At 38.9% G+C, this 16,868-nt stretch overlaps 1 protein-coding gene and 1 long non-coding RNA gene across 4 annotated transcripts in view; one reads left to right on the forward strand and one right to left on the reverse strand.

Moving 5' to 3' along the window:
- Nucleotides 1-337: 337 nt before the first annotated feature.
- Nucleotides 338-12,063, forward strand: LOC132326646 (uncharacterized). The gene is made up of 2 exons (XR_009486284.1): nt 338-842; nt 10,935-12,063. It is a non-coding gene; the product is annotated as an uncharacterized LOC132326646 (long non-coding RNA).
- Nucleotides 7,211-16,868, reverse strand: part of CPEB2 (cytoplasmic polyadenylation element binding protein 2) — a 51,392-nt gene continuing 41,734 nt past the window's right edge. For all 3 annotated transcript variants that reach the window (XM_059845147.1, XM_059845145.1, XM_059845146.1), the window contains 2 exons: nt 15,729-15,910; nt 7,211-11,179 (listed from right to left, as the gene is read on the reverse strand). In XM_059845147.1, coding sequence (XP_059701130.1) covers nt 10,952-11,179; nt 15,729-15,910 — 410 coding nt within the window. In that variant the 3' untranslated portion in view covers nt 7,211-10,951. The remainder of the gene's footprint in view (nt 11,180-15,728; nt 15,911-16,868) is intronic.

Consider the following 16,868-nt stretch of genomic DNA (forward strand, 5'->3'; position numbering starts at 1 on the left):
GCTGCTGCTGGGAGCCCTGCATGCCCTTCCCAAGAGGGCAGGTAACATTGTCTGATAATCACATGTGCCCACCAGGGAAAGCCTTAATTTTTCTTATGGTTTTACTGGGCCTCAGAAAGTTTACTCTTGGTCTCTTTTGTGTGTTACTTACACTTGGTAACCATATGTAACTGGTTTGGGCTACAGCCAAACCTGTGCCAGTTGGTAACCATATGTAACTGGTTTGGGCTACAGCCAAACCTGTGCCAGTTCGTTCAATAGCAAATGAAGTCCTTCCTTCCTGATAGGGCGGGCTGAAAAAGGACTGTGGCAGTTTGCTTAAGTAGGGTGGGGCTGTTACCAATAAATAGTTGAATTCCCCTGGAGGTCAATAGTATACAAAATGAAAAAAAATCTCCCTGGATGATTGTGTAAGGATCACCTCTGATTTAGTCATATTTCCATGAAGCCTTGCTCCAGTGGAGTAATGCTCCAGGACTTCTTCAGGCATTGAACACAGATTTGTGTTTTACTGAGATAAAGCGAGATGTCATCTGTGAAAAGAGCAATTTATGTCCTTTGTCATGGATTGTGATGCCTCGAATCTCTGGAGACTTTCTGATAGTTATTGCTAGGGGTTCAGTGGACAGAGCAATCAGAGGAGGTGACAAAGGACACACTTGCCTTCTGCCTCTCTAAGGAAAAAGTCATTCAAATAAAGGAGTCTTCGAGAGTCATTCAAACAAATGAGTGCACACCCTCTGGCTTTCTGTGGGCTTAATGAACCCCTATTCACCAGAAGCACAGCCTTGTTGACAAGCCTCTGTCTTTGGAGGCAGAAGGAGAATGCTGAAGGAAAGTTGGTCAGATTTGTTTTCTCTGAAGGAGTGGAATGACAATTTTCTGCCCTTGCCTAGGACTGTGGGAGCTGCACAATCCTGGGCATGCAGCGACCTACTTGCTCTGCTGGCTCAGGCTTTGCTTTTCTTCCTGGGATTTTGCTCTGATTTCAAACATTTGCTTCTCTGCTAAGAAATGGGTTTCACACAGTCCTGAGGCAATCACGATTTTAGGAGAGCCTATTTGCTTCTTCCTCTGCCTTGTATTTTATATGAGGGCAGCAATTTTGTGCATGAAATAATTTCAGGAGCTGGCAAGTTCCAGAAATGTCTAAATTGTTATGTGCGTATGAAGCCATATCACACAACTGTGTTTTGTTTTGCTTGTTTGTTTGGCTGGGTTTTTTAAGTTTATGTTCCCCTCCCTAGGATAAAAGACAGGGAAGCAAAGCGGCTACTCAGCTTCAGGCACCAAGTTGCCCACTGTGCCTTTGATATACAGCTCCCTTGCCCATATGTACAGTCATGTGCTCACATAACTCTTCCTAACTGTGGGAAATGAAAAGGAAAATGTTAAATTTGGTAATATTTATCACAATCATTTTTCAAGAGCAAGAGTGAGACTACCAGTCTATTGAGAAATGTGGCCTTTTAATAGTCATCAAGGATTACCCATTTATGTGAATAATAAAAATCTCTTACGCAGATAGAGAAAGTAGGGTAAAACTTTATAATGGAGTATATATTCTCCAGCACAGATAATGACTGAAGGCCTTGGAGTTTGAAGAAATGTCAATTTATCAAGGCTTTGCCTTTTTTTTTTTTCCCCAAGCTCTCCATTTTGGAGATTTCATGGAAGTAATTGAGTTTTCTACTATTGGACCAAGAGTCTCATATATGCATGACTTTAAAGAAAGAGATTATTAAATATCTCATCATTTAATATCTAGATAATTTCATCCAATAAAATCCTGTGCAGCAAGTAATTTAAATTGGTACCCTATTTATGGCAGACAAAACTGCTCACTACCATCTGCTTCGTGGTGTTTTAATAGATGAAGTGTTAGCTGCATGTTGCATAAAATTCATTGCGACTAGGTTAATTAAATGGCTGTGCTTCACTTCCTGCACTCTGGTAATAAGATGACAACCTCATCTGAATTTATTAACCCTTGCCACTTTCAGTACTGTTATCACCCATTCAACCACCTTTGGTCAACAAAAATGAAATAAATCACAATAACAGGAGACATAACCATATTGGCTAACAAAATAGATATTGATTAGCATCTTCTAAAGCAAATATGTCAATCTAGTCTGATTTTATTTTTGAGAAGGTCATTGAAATCTGCTGGAGTATCAGTAGAGTGAGTAAATGATGATGCAGTAGGTTATTGGAAAACAGCGCAAATCTAATCTTTGGTGCTAAACAGCCTAAATGACAGCTTCACTATGGGAAGTGAAGCTTTCTATTTGAGCAAGCAGACATTTAATAGCCTGCTGCAACTTAGGTCCTTAGAGAGGGCTCAAAGCCAGACCTGTGGGTGCTACTCCAGTCAGAGCCATTTCTGTCCCTTCCAAAGAGGGAGCATGAGGTAAAATTCTTCATCTACATCCATGTCCTGGCCACCCCAGCACTGGGTCAAGCCTTAGTGACAGCAGATGCAAAGATTCTTCTTATCTATGGCCAATTGAAACTATCTGCAGGTGGGACTGGGCTGGTGCATGGTGAGGAAGGACCTGACAGAGGCATCTCCAGGTACCAGTTCCTGGAGCCAGCCTCTTCTCCACCACTTACACTCTTCAGATATTTAGAAAAGTTAATTTCAGGCAAATACACAAAAAGCAGTCATGTTTGCTCCCCTGAGATTTACCAGGAGAGATCAAGACCATGCATCAAAGCCGTAGTCATTTTTGCCCTTCAGATACAGGCATTGAAGGCTTTTTGGAGGACTTCCAGTCATTCCCACTGTAGGTTTCGCTCTCTGCCTCGCTCTCACCTGGCTGTCACTTCTGGAAACAGCTCCTGTGTCATGTTCAGCCCCCTGGTCTAAGCAGGCTCCAGACACTGCCTTTGAGGGTGTTTTTATGTGGCCTAGTGAGGAAAGTTGTGTGGCTTCCTCCTTCTATGCACCAAAGTGATGGAATGAAATCCAGCTCCGGTTCACAAGTTCAGCTGCACCAAACCGGTTCAACCTGTCTTGGGTATTATGGTGCCAGCACTGGGCTTTGCCTTCCAGGGACGTAGATAAGATTTGTTTTTTAAACACAACAGGGAAGTTTTCATTTATGCTGAGGGTTGTAGTTAGAAATAAGTTCATAAAATAAATCATAACTGTTTACACAACAGAATAAAATATCTTATTCCACTTGTACTCAAGAGGCTGCCAAACTTCCCCCATTCTGCCTCCACACCCAGATCCCAAACCTCCTCCCAGCCATGAAGAAAAATAGCAGAATCAAAGCAACTTGCCCCTTACAGTCTCACCTGTGCTGGGGACCAGGAGACCATCAGATGACCTGACTTCTCAGATGCTGGAAGTCTCAGCCTGATGTCAGCAGGCAGTGAAACCAGTTTTACCAAAAAGTCCCTGCCCCTGTCCAGACTAGGATGCATTCAGTTCCCAGAGCAGACTGGAAGTGGAGCTGAGGCAAAGTTCTGGTAGGCAGAGAGCAAGATGGATGGCATACCTGGAATTTAATGAAACTGTTATTGCAGCTATGAGCTGCCTGTGACTTGGAATGGCCATGACATTGGTAACTATTGGATGCTATCTCTGGATATTCAGTCTTCCAAACACTTTTTTTTTGCCTGAGTATTGTTATCAAGGAAAAAGTTATTAAAAAATAGTAAAGGAGGACAGCCTGTTTTTCAATCTTTTCCTTTCAATATTAATTTAGACCCCACTTTTTACCAGATTACCTTTAGAGACCTGAAGTTCCCTGACAATATTTATTGTGATAAATGTTGTTTGATTTTGAATTCTGCTTAAAGAAACTCTTAACTTGTACAAGGAAGTAACATTTCAGGCAACTACTATTTATGTGCTTTAAAGAACTCAGTATTAAACTGCTGTAATTCCCAAAAGCACTTTTCTCTCATGGGTCTCCCTGCAGAGTCACTGTACACAGCATTTGAAACGTTAGCCAAATGCAACACGTTCTCAAGCAAAGTGGGTAACTTAGACAAATGGTGTCATGCTGGTGGGATTTGAACAGATCCAGGAGCACATGTGTACCCTAGAAATGTATTGAAGGTATCCATCATGTCCTGGAGATAGCAGGGCCTTTACTAAACTTTCCCCTTTGTAGCTTCATGTCCACAGGAGGGCACCCAGGGCAGGGAGATGAGATCATAGCCAGGCTGTCTGGTTGGGTAAGTGGAGAGCAGCTTCTCCCTTTGCTGTGCTGCATATTTGCCACAGAGTCAACAAATTTAGTGCACCAAGCTGTCTTAATTCTGATTGAAAGGAGTAAACAAAGGATCTTCTATTTCTGGAGCACAAGCAGTGGGTGATCAGTGCGTTCATCAAAACATCAGTACACTGGTTCAAGTCCCTGGTCTGCACCAGGCATGCAGATTATACTTAGATAAAATTCCCATTAAGTGTTCATCTGTCCACAAGCTCTGGGTAAATTGCAACACCAGGGTGTCATGAACCTGAGGGTAAAGCAGATGGAAATAAAATGAAACTGAGAGACATCTGAACCTCCTAAAGTGAGAGATGTGGAGAGAAGATCCTGCCAATCCCCTCTTCCCTGCATTACCCAGCCAGCCAGCCCCAGTGCCTGCCTTCTGCAGTGAAGCACTCAGCTGTACAAAGCCCTTTAGGTACAGAGGGTGAAATCTCAGGCACTGTCGACACAGAGCTCCTGGTGAAAGATCAGTGATTACTGTGAGAGATCAGTGAGGCGCTGCAGACGCAAGTTGTGGCCAGAACATTGACCTAGACCTCGGCTCTGTGATTTTCTTTCTATTTAAAGAAAATAGAACAGCTTTACACACCACCCTCCCCTTGCTCACTGTGCTTATAGATGGATCATTCCTGCTTGTTCTTCAGGTCAGCTGGTGGCTCTCGTAGCCACGACAAGCTCTGCCCTGCTTTCCTGCGCTACCTCGGACTCTCTTCTTGCCAGTGCTTGGGTGGCAGCTCCCTGCTGTCTGCAGCCTTCTTTGCCATGAGCAGACTCGGTGGTTTGAAGGACAACCTGATCTTCTATTTATACTTAACACAAGATGGAGAAGTGCTTAATACCTCTGTGTAGCAAAAAACAGCACAGCCTTAACTCTGGAATGGCACAGCTTCTTCAGAAAGCAAACAACATAACAGCCCTTCATGTGGCAAGTAGACAGGTAATTTGGCAGCTGAGGCTTTGTGCCAACAATTAAGTGCTAATGAAAGTGATGGCATATAAAAACCTCTACCACTGACAACAAAAATAGAAAAAGCCAGACCAGAGTGACTGCTGTGGAAAACAAATCTTCATCTCTTCCAACATCATCAAATATAGAAAGCTAGGGAATTGCCATTCACACCCACCACATGTGGCACTACTCTCCCTCTCCTCTTACAGCTGAAATGCTGTGATGGATTTAGAGCTCCCCAGGGATAATTTAGGAACACTGCATATAGGCATGGTTAATATGATGTTTAATGTCTCAATACATTAGATTTAATAGGAGATTTTCTGGATTAAAAACAACAAACAAAAGGTACTAAGTGGTAATTTGGAAAACAGCGATGTAGTGACAGGACAAAGGGATGATGGCTTTAAAATGAAAGAGGACATCTGGACAGCTTAAGATGAAATATTAGAATGAAATTCTTTACTGTGAGAGCAGTCAAACACTGGCACAGGTTGGCCAGAGAAGCTGTGGATGCCCCATCCCTGGAAGTGTCCAAAGCCAGGGTGGATGGGGCTTTGAGCAGCCTGGTCTGGTGGAAGGTGACCCTGCCCACGGCAAAGGGGTCAAACTGAACTTCCAATCCAAACCATGCTATGATGATTCTGTGATTTTAAGATATCAGGCCAACACTGCCATGGCCCCTGTGCCCTAGACGAGCAGCCTGCTGTCCCACACAGCGGGTGGGACACCCACGGTGAGAGCAGTGCGTGCTCAGTGCAAGCTCAAGCTCCCTTCTGCTGGATCCCCAGGGCAGCTGCCGAATGCAAACCAGCATTCATCAACATCAGCAACATCTGGGTACCAGAGTTCTGTCCCCACCCTGAAACACAGCTCGGGGCCAACCTGTGCCTGCCAAACCACCTCCAGCCAAAGACACAACCCAGAGCTGGCAGAACCTGCTCCTGCACAGACCTGTCAAGGCTGAGCACTCTGGCACTCTGCTGCAGTTGGAGCCATCCATCTGCGAGCGCCTCATGTCCATAGGTGACCCAGTGCTGCCTTTTCCCAGAAGGCAGTTGATCTTCCATGGGGTCTACAGCTGCATTGATCCATGCAGGTGTAACAGACTTCCAGTCAACAGCCAGCCTCATTCTCAGGTGGCTCTAAAAACTGGAAAGACGTATGGGCAGCCCTTAAAGTGAGAAAGATGCTAAAAAGGAAACTCCCTAAAAATCTATTGGAACAAAGAAAAAAAGCCACAGGGGGTGGAAGCAGAAGGAAAACAGAAATCTGAGCGAAAGCAGGTATTTCTATTGGACAGGCAAGAAACAACCTACAGTGACAACAATGAAACTTTGACTGTTTGTTCAAAGCAGCAGAGAAAAAGTTCTGTTCTGCATTTCCCATAATGAATGCATGGCCCTGGAAAACTGTATTTTCAGTTAGAAGAACCAAAGGTGGAAGATTACATAAGATTTCAGTTTGCCTGCACTGATAATGACCCAGCTACGCTCACTGCTCCTGATCCAGATCTTGGCCTGGTTTCCCCAGCCGACTCGAGCCTCTTTGCACTAGGCAGGATGGCAAAGAGCCTTTAGACAGTCCTTCAGTGAATCTTGCCAGAGAATTCCCTGCAGGAAAAGAAATTTTATAGTGTTCCAAATCTGGAACATATTTGATATATAGATACGGATTTGTGTTGCTCCAAATCTGCAGAAATAGGGATGGAAAGGATATAGTGGGGACATCCAAGGACAGGAGAGTGGGGGCTGTAAAGCTGAGTAAATAATTGGAATATCTAAGAGTGGGTAAAATTGTCAATGAAACCCAAGAGAGAGTCCTGCTTATAAAAGCTGTACTGTGTTTGCAGGGTTTAGAAGTTCTTTCAGTCATCTGGGAGGGACAGTAAGTACAGGACTTTAATGTGCAGTGAAGGCAATCTTCATGTTTTTCCTCATGAGATTTGAGCAATTGATTTTCCATTTTAATAATTAACAGCATTTTGTTAAAGAGTTGCACAAGACACAAAACTACAAAAGAAACGTGCCAATAACTTAATAGTTTATTAGTCAGTCAACAATATTACAAATATTTAAAAATTACTTAATATAAATAGTTGGCAGCAAACTATTCCATTACAGAGTTAAATTACCAGTACAACAGACAGACTGGAGATTTAGACACCTGGAAGATAACAGTAAAACAAACTAAAATATTTAACAAAAAATTTTTAAGCTGAAGGCGATTACCTAGTGTCCATAAAAGCATGGGTTCTCTTTTTATTTAGAAAAAAATAAAAAACTGCTTTAACACCCCATTAGGAATACAAAATAAAATCAACTGAAAATATTAATTTGCATATCAAAGAACCATTTATAATTACAATCCAAACACTCCATAAACCACTTGTGCGATTCTATACAGAAACTCGGAATTAGAAACTAGTTGCTTTAATATTACAAAGATTTCAGCTCCAAAAATAATTCAACATAAAATAAACTTTAGCAATTAGCGTCATAAAATTATATATTTCCACATAAAAATACAAAATAATATTAATGACAAGAATATGAAAAATTATTCCAAGTATTTTACTACTATTAAAATAAAATAAAAACCAAAAAAACAAAATAGAAATATGCATGAAAAAAGTCTCTCCTTTTGTTAGCAAAACACTATCCAAAATAACTACAATCATTTACATCAGTACAAAGATTTCTGGATTTAAAAAATAGTTGCAATGACAAAAGGGGTATCTTTTCTGACAGTAAAAAATGACACTGTGGATAAAATCTGCAAAATATGCAATGAAAAAAATAAATTTGCATTAAAAAGGTTTACACTGTTATTTTTTTATACAAACATTAGAAACAGTATTGCACATCACAACACAGAATCGAGGTTAGTCAGCCTTCCAAAATGTGTTATATTCAAGTTTTGTAGCATCTTTGAGGAGAGGCTTTGTGCAGCCAGATGCAACAGGGATAAAATATCAAGTGTTTTCCATACACAAATATATAAATGCTAAATGTTTCCTTCTTAACAAAAAGTGTGGATTTTTAAAGTTTTTTTTTTTTCCTCCACGGTCATACTCATGGGCAGCAATATGCACATTTGGGGAACAAAAGTGAAGAAGCTTTAAAAATACAAAAATACAATCAAACTAACTAGCAATCTTCTACAAAAATAGTAAAATAAATATGATCTGTAAAAAAAAATAATCAAATACAGTGTTCAACAGTTAGAAAATAAGAACTTAGTAGATAAAAAAAAAAGGAAAAGAAAAAGAAAAGAAAAAAAGGAGGTGGTGCAGGGTATGATAACCGTAAGTTGAATTGCTCCAGAAATGAAGTGACGAGTAAAATCAGACATTTCATTTATTTTTACCCATGCCAAAAAAGGGCATCCCTGTTTCTTCCCCCTGTGACTTACTTATGTAGTTCCACTTAAACAGGGAAAGTGATTTTCAACATCTCCAATTATGTCAATTTTTCACTATTTTCATATTAGTGTTCAGTATTTAATATATTTAAAGGCTCTTCAACTTTAAACATTAAGCAGAAAATATGAAAATAAAGTTTAAAAAAATCTGCAGAATTAAATTATATCTAAATAATTAACATTGCAAAACTACTGATTTCTTTTCTAAATTCCAAAAATTGAGGTATAGCAAAGGAGATGTCATCAGTCAAAAAAAGTGTGCCTTAAAATAGCTGACTGTTGGAAAAATCTCTCACAGAGATATAAAAATAGTGCATAACAAATGTCAAAATGGATCAAGGTTTGGCAGGGTTAAGGTTAAAAAAGAATACTCCAAAAAATCTGGAGGATCATGGTTAGGTAACAAGTAGGGAACATTGACAAATAAATTAGTAAAAAGCTCTTCTTAAAACAGCATCAACTTTAAACATTAAAAACTTGAACCACAGCCACAATAAAACAGCAGTTAGACATGAACCACATATTGTACAGTACAAAAAAGCACACTGTAGACAACCAACATAAGATCAACACTTTGCTTACATGAAGGATTGTCCCAAGGGATTGCAAAGAACAACACCCTTGTAATTTCAACTCTAGCATCAGGCTCTTATTTCTGCATTACAGCATTTACTGCTGAGTGTTTGCTTAGGCTGCAGAATAACTGTTTGTTCCTTTAAAAAGTAGGGGCTAGTTGCATTAAAAATGCTCTGAGATAGACAAAAGCACTGCTAAGATTTTCTTTTAGTGTTCAGTTAAATATTGCCTCTGTCCTAACTACATTTGTTTTTCAAAGTCTGCAAGCAATGTCATTAGTAGAACTCCTTCATTAAAATAAAAAGACTATCCTTGACTGTCAAGTAGCTACTTCTCATGCAACAGTGACCCCGGTTTGACAGAAGACCACAACGCACACAGGTCAAACATGTAAGCAAGGCTTTTTTAAGCCAAATTTCACTGTTGTCTTAAAGGTAAAATTTAGTTTGTTATGCAACTAGCCGTCTGTATATTACACCTTCTCCATTTTGACTTTACTTAGGATTTAATTTCTAAAGCATTATGCATTCTCATATATGTCTATTTTTGTATGCATTTGTCATGGGTTTCACATTTGGTGACTGGTTAGCAGTGTGCTGGCCATCTTTGGTTTGTAGAGGAAATCTTAACCATGAACAATCAAGGGGGCTTAAAAGAACTTTTTAAATGCTAGCTTTTTACTCAAACTTGTATCTATACTACATCACGCCACATTAAGTAGAAGCACACATCACAAAATTGCACAGGGATTACAATATTACATCCAGTCTGCATAAAATTGAATTCCACTACTGACCAGGTCACAAAATGGCTGCACTTTCTAGTCTAAAACTAATTTGCATATTGTACACATGTAGGACATTTTTTTTACTTCAGTCACAATAATGCATGCAAGTTTGTTTTTTGTAAGAAATTTTGTAAATTTGCTCATGCTACCTAGTTTCAAGAGAGCCTTTTTTTGAACATTTGCAATAACTCACCTCTTGTTAATTAATAGTTCTAGTGCATGCATATGGTGTATACAGGTAAGTAAACATGCAATTTTTTCACATTCTAAAACTATGGCAGTTTAGGCCATATTGTGCTGCCTGCATTTAATCTGTAATGCAGTGTGTCTTAAACGTTTCAATCCCGTATTAATAGGTGGCATTACACATAACACCTATATAGCAGCAAAGCTAATACAGCTTGTGATTAAAAATGTTTAAAAATAGCTAATAAATCAGATTATCTTGAGGTATTATTTCTTGCAAGTCAAAATGGAGAGCAAAAAATCAACCCTAATTTTTAGTTTATGTATACACTGAAAATAGCAACAACAATAAAAATAAGCTTTTGTAGCAGACATATTCCATCTTCACTATTTTGCTACCTTTGGTAAATTACTGGGGCAGATCTTGAAGTTAAAAACCCATGTTTAGAAATAAGTGCACGCTTCACCCACTAAATATAGCAGCAGACTGTGTGCCCCTACGCAAAAACATTCTCATATCTAGTTTTAACTTTACATATAAAAATAACTTGGAGAAAATACAAAAAAACATTTTATTTTAACATGAAAATATCACAAAAATTAGAAAGCCTGAGATGTAGGGTTTTGGTGAAAAACAAGAGGCTTGTAGTGTTTTGGCTGCTGATAAAGATGCATGTATTGATAGCTGGGGTGAAAAGCAGAAGAATGCACTTATTTCTTCTGCATGTCAGTATCTTCAAACACAGTAAGCCACATGCACCCTTCTCTCCTTATGTAGATGCTGGTTCACCATGTTTAATTCCAGCGGAAGTGGATCTGACGTGGGCGGTCAGCCCCCTCCTTTACCAATGGCTTATGGAATTCACGTCCTGCACGAGAGTGGATATTTGCCCAACAAAACTCACAGTAATACTGCAGGCAAGTGACATTGGCACAAAAGAAAGGAGCAAACTTCCCACCGCACCGCGCACCCTGGCACTCGTCACACATCTGGTCATCCAACACGTATGGCTTTACCTCCACCTGTTGGAGTGAAACAGAAACAATTCCCATTAATAACTGTTTCTACTTGAAGTTGTATGAAGGCATTCATTTTTCTCTGGTTTAAAAAAGAAGCCAAATAAAGCCCCTGAAATCTGCAGTCAGTCGTATTATCACCTTTATATAACTGAACAGTTATTACTCGTTATCATTTATCACCTTCAGACCCATTCACACTGCAAAACACCTCAAGGCAGATCTTTAGAAGTACTCTGGGCATGTAATAAACAGCTGCATCAGAAACTCCCCCTAATTTACCCTGGGAGAGTGTTCTTTGCAAATGATATTATGAATGTAAGTGCAGAAGAAAACACAATCACTCAAAGGTCTCCTAACTGGACGTCAAAATGACAATTCTATGTGGTTTAGCAAAAAAATAACAGAACATATGAGACTACCCTGAAACACAGAATTTTTTTTTTGAACTACAAGTGTCTCTGCATGTACTACATTTGTGTGCAAATAAAAGGTACTTTCTGCAAGCTGTAATGCAGATCTTTAGCAGAGCTGTTCCCTGTAAACTCACTCCCTATTTTTAGAATATGGTCAAATTTGGTGCTGCCAATTTTAGTAATCTATTAGTTTCTCTTTCTGTGGCTTTGAACTGTATAGGAATTTGTATTCAATACAATTCTGAAAATATTTTTTTAAAGATCATTTTGCAAGTCTACAGACAGCTACAAACACCTGTCTTACACAGCTTCTTTCTCCCAAACTCATCCGAGTGCCAGAATGGAAAAGTGGCAGGAGTCCAGTGGTAAATATGCATTATGTCTTTGCATAACTGTACTGCTTCAGACTGCGATCAGACAGGAAGAAGTACTTCATAATAAAACACAAAATGAGTTGACGCAGTCATTAAGGAATGTATTGTTGTATCCCACATTTTCCTCACTGCTGCATGAGATTTTTATCCTTAGATACTAATACTTCAGAAGATTGCCATGTATAGACATTGACTGTACACTCTATACTCAGACAGAGTATGCATCAAATACTAAGAACTTTAAAATGATACTTTTCTCAGTGTATTTCCAGAGGAAAAAATTTACACATCCAGCTCCCTGCCCTGAAGTTTTACAGCTGAATAGGTTTCATGTTTTTAGCTTCAGAAGTAGAGGCCATCCTAGAAAAAGCAGAGTAAGTGTCTTCCAGTAATCTAGATTCAGTACGAGCTCTGCTTCTTATTTCACTGCAATACCTGCCTTATCACCAATTACGCTCACACTCTTCAACAAACAGGTACCTTAGCAGTAACTGTGTTCGTGGCTCAGAATTACTGAAACCATGAAGCAGCATTTATTTCAAGCTTCAGTGCACTAATGCACCAAGATCAGTACGAAGATGATTTCAAAAATATTAGAGAAGCACTTTGGGGAATGGAAATATTACATGACATGGATGCAGACTGCTGGCACATGAAAGTTAACAGTATTTTAATGAATTGTTTGGAGTTGAAGCTCCAAAGAAATGTTTGGAGCTGACCTTTCATGCATGATAAAACAGGATGAGGAGTACTTTGCTGAAGAAAAACATCTGTTAGACAAACTAAATATACCTACACATCGAGAGAAATGGAGAGAAGCTACGAGAACTTAGTTAAGGAAGAAGTTGAACATCACAATGTTTGTCAAGTGATTGTGGCACTAAGATTTCCAATTAAGGTTGGAAAAGGTATGTGCAAAAAAATGCTATAAATACTTTGAACTGAAGTTCAGAAGGATAAACAGGTGAACTGCAAAATTTAGCAATCGAAAAAGACTTCTACACAGACTGGTTATGAAGAGAATGTGAAAGGACAGCAGACCTACAGAAACTGGATATAACTGGTATGAAAAGGCAATGCTGAGGTAAAGGGCAGAACAGGCTCCGCCTCGAGGACTTCAGTGAGATAGAGACTGTATCACTGTCCTGGCCAACATACACAAACACCTCAGGTGAAAGCAGTACCCAAAGCAGGACCAGATTCCCCATTTACAAAACTAGTGGTTTCTGGATTTATACTCACTGCTTGCTCATGTATAAATCAGCAGTACTGATTTCAGAGTATTTTCAGAGCCGAGAAAGCATTAGTGTAAAAGCTCCGTGGAGGTAAAAAAAGTATTTCTGAAAATAGCCTTTTTCATACTTTCAGCTAAGATTCAAGATGTTCCCTAAAATGATGCTGTTCTCTATGACTCCTCAGTAATGTAAATAACTAGGTGGTAATAAATATATGTAATTACATAAATAAGGATCGACCTTATGGTTTAATTAAAGAAGATAATTTAAAAAATATAGATTAACCCTCCTCTCAGGTAAACAAAGAAGTTCATAAACCCACCCCATCATGGCACCTAAAGACAAGTTTATTAAAATAGTTAAGATTTGGGACTGCTGTATCTTGCTGGTGAAACACCTCAGGAGTAGAATACATTTTTTAAAATAAGAAAAAAATGAGGAAGGTAATATAAATGTGGAAATTCCAAATTTAAGGGAACACTTGAGTCAAGAGATTAATTTTTCAAGTGTTGGAAAAGTAACACTAAAGAAAGAACATAAATTACTTCAAAAAGAAGCTTTAAGAATTCAGATATTTAAAGAGACAACCTAGATCTTCCTGCCTGTTCCCCTCAAAATCTCCACCCCATGAACAGCAATCTCCAGATTCTAACTATGCTTGGTGGGGGCTGTTTGGATTGTTTTGCCTCTTGTCTGCGTTTTGGTGGGTTTTTTTTTTGTTTGTGTGGTTTTTGTTTTGTTTTTTTTTTTTTTGGTAATTGAAGAAATCACTCAGCACTGTTTTTATAAATTAAGTTTCAATGGATGTAAGTCAAATACTGTGCTTCTCAGATCCAGCATTTGTGGTAGATTTTGCATTGGTTTTTCTTTTCCCCCACGCTCCAAGAGGCGGGCAGTGTTCCATCACCCATTAACAACCTACATCCTTTTCTCTGCAAACAGCAAGCAGTGCCATTTCAGATGCCTGCTTGGCATCCAAAGAGCCCTTCAGATCTCTGGTGACCTATCACAAAAAACCAAAAAACACCAAAACAACGTATGTGCAACTGCAGCGTTCAAAGCCAGGATCATGCCTTCTCTTATAAGGTGGCACTGCCAGTCTACCATACACCTCTCTACTGCAAAGGACACACTTCCCATGGAAAGAGGAAGACCAAGATAAAAGTTTCCCATGGTTTACAAGGTACAAGTCCACATCTCCTACTTTTGAGGGAGACATAATTTGGAGTGGAACCAACTCCATGTCTCAATTTTCAAGTCAGGTGACTTCACAGACAAATGCCTGTTAGACAGTTCCTCAAAGAAACTTAATAATACTCAATTCTGAAGCTAAATGACTCATTTAGCATTTGTTTAGAGGAAATTCTGGAATCTGGTCCTTACTCCCATTTTGTCCAAATACTCAAATGCAAGATGATTAATAGTTTTATATCCCCTCACCCAATCCCAAGGCCATTTTTTTTCTGTTACGTAAGTATGCAAAAAGCAGTTATAAGTCAACGACAGCTGCAAGTCACAAGGATAGCAATCCCATGACCAAAATGTAGCCATCACATCTAATTTGAAGCCTAGATGACTACCCACATCCACACCCACTCATCCTCTGGGAAGGTCCATGTTTGGGGATTTCAGCTCATAAGCAAGCAGTATTTGAGACACATACATAAAGCTGAGTTACTCTGCCTATTTGAAAGGAGAGAAGCACATGCTGCCTCCTTAGAGCAGACTTGTGTTAACTGTACTACCTTCTTTTTCCTGTGTCTTTGATCTGTAGAGGAGACTGGACCTTGAACTACTTTACTTACTTGACCCTTCTTCCTGTAAGACCATAGTTTTTTTATTTTTTTAAGAACATCTATTAATGCTAGACTATCTCTGCAGCTCTTGACATCAAAACTAGTGACCCTTAAAACTGACATAATTTAGATGCCAGTTTTCTTTGCTAGTCTTATACTTCTAATTAGGAGTTATGAAGTTCACTAGTCTTTTTAATATAAGTTTTACTTTTCCTAGGAATAAGCATCTCTAGCAAATAGAAATATGCATTGGTTAAGTGCGAAGAAGACTTTCAAACAGAAAAAGTAAGACCTTTTGTATTTTAGCTGTTAAGCCTCACCAACTTTCTGAGCACTGACAATTATGGCTGAAATTAAGGGCAGTTTCTAAATATCAAGCTAATCTGAAGCCAATGAATACAAGAGTTTCTTATGAATGACGGAGGAATTATCAAAGTATTTGGTTTCATTAGAACATGGGAGATAAAAAGATTTTCAAGCTCTTTGCCTGCACACAATAAAACCAGGAACTCCAGGATTGGGAAGAACATATGGTCCAACATATGTCAAAGGAACAAACTGCTGCTCTGTGGAAACATGTTGTTCATCTGGGGGCATTCAGGCATACTCCTGAAAGTAGTGGAGTTACATGAATGCTAAAAAAAAAATATAGAAGCTGGCTTGAAAGCAAATCACATGCAATGGTACCACACTCTGAGAAGTTTCTTTACAGAGCAAAACTCTGTGTAACTTACTCGTTTATCAATATCGCCATGCTGAAGTTGAACAAACCGAGCACTGATGGCAGCAATGTAACTCTGCTGATTGGAAAAAGCAACACGTCCAGCACCTTTTGGGTATTTCAGCTCAGGGTCAGTGTCAATTCCTGCATAACAAACTCCCCCGTAGAGACGGTCCATGATCATAGCCAATTCCACTATCAAGAAACAAAACAGCATTTACTCAAACTATTCTTACACGACAAACTTTAAAAACACTAGAAAAGTTAATTTTAATTATTGCTTTTTCAAGAGCCAATGAAACAGTAATAACAAGATTAAAAATATTAAAGAAATAATATCAAATAAGCTATTAATTACTCAGCAGACAGATCTTGCACACTGTGGGTACATAAATCCAAGAACAATGGAATTGTACGTTCTTGATAACACGGAACTAGAACTCCAGGGCAGTTTTCTTCAGAGGATTACAGCAAAAGAGTTTTTGGGCAGGCATTGGAATGTAAGCTGTATAAAATAGATTCTCATGCCACAAATTCCTTGGTTCATGTTCTCTGGCTGTCCTAATGCTCTACATCCTACGTGAATTTAAAAATGTAGTTAGCATCTTTTCATCAGCCACACAGAACTTTATTATCTCTACAGTGCTACACTTACCATAGATACTGAAGCTCAAAGAAACAAAAATTTCAAATTTTACAGATCAAGTACCTTGGCAATCCTCTGACTGCCAGATTATACTGAATTCAGTTGCAATTCACTGGGGTGGAAAACACTGTTTTTTCAGAATTAGAATCCTCTGTATTAGGCTATAGAGGTGTCAGCAGTCCTTGATGTTCAAAAGCTGTTCGAAGAGCCTCCTTGAGTTTTACTGCTTTTGTGAAGTCATTATTCTTATTTCACAATGCCATAAAAGTTTCATTTTCACATACACAGAGCATTTCTGAGCTGAGCATAAGAATGCATCCATTAAATTTATCACAGACATTCAGCACAGTAATATGGAGAACTGGACTGAATTTAAAGAAAAATTAATCTGTACTTGGAACACACTATGTTTACGCTCATTTACAGAGCTTGTATTACAGTCAAAAGTAGAGTCTTAAAAGTAAAAGACCAAAAAAGCTTGAGTATTGCAGGTCCAAGATAGAAAAG

This window comes from Haemorhous mexicanus, chromosome 4 (genome assembly GCF_027477595.1).
Source record: "Haemorhous mexicanus isolate bHaeMex1 chromosome 4, bHaeMex1.pri, whole genome shotgun sequence".
Taxonomy (NCBI): Eukaryota; Metazoa; Chordata; class Aves; order Passeriformes; family Fringillidae; genus Haemorhous; species Haemorhous mexicanus.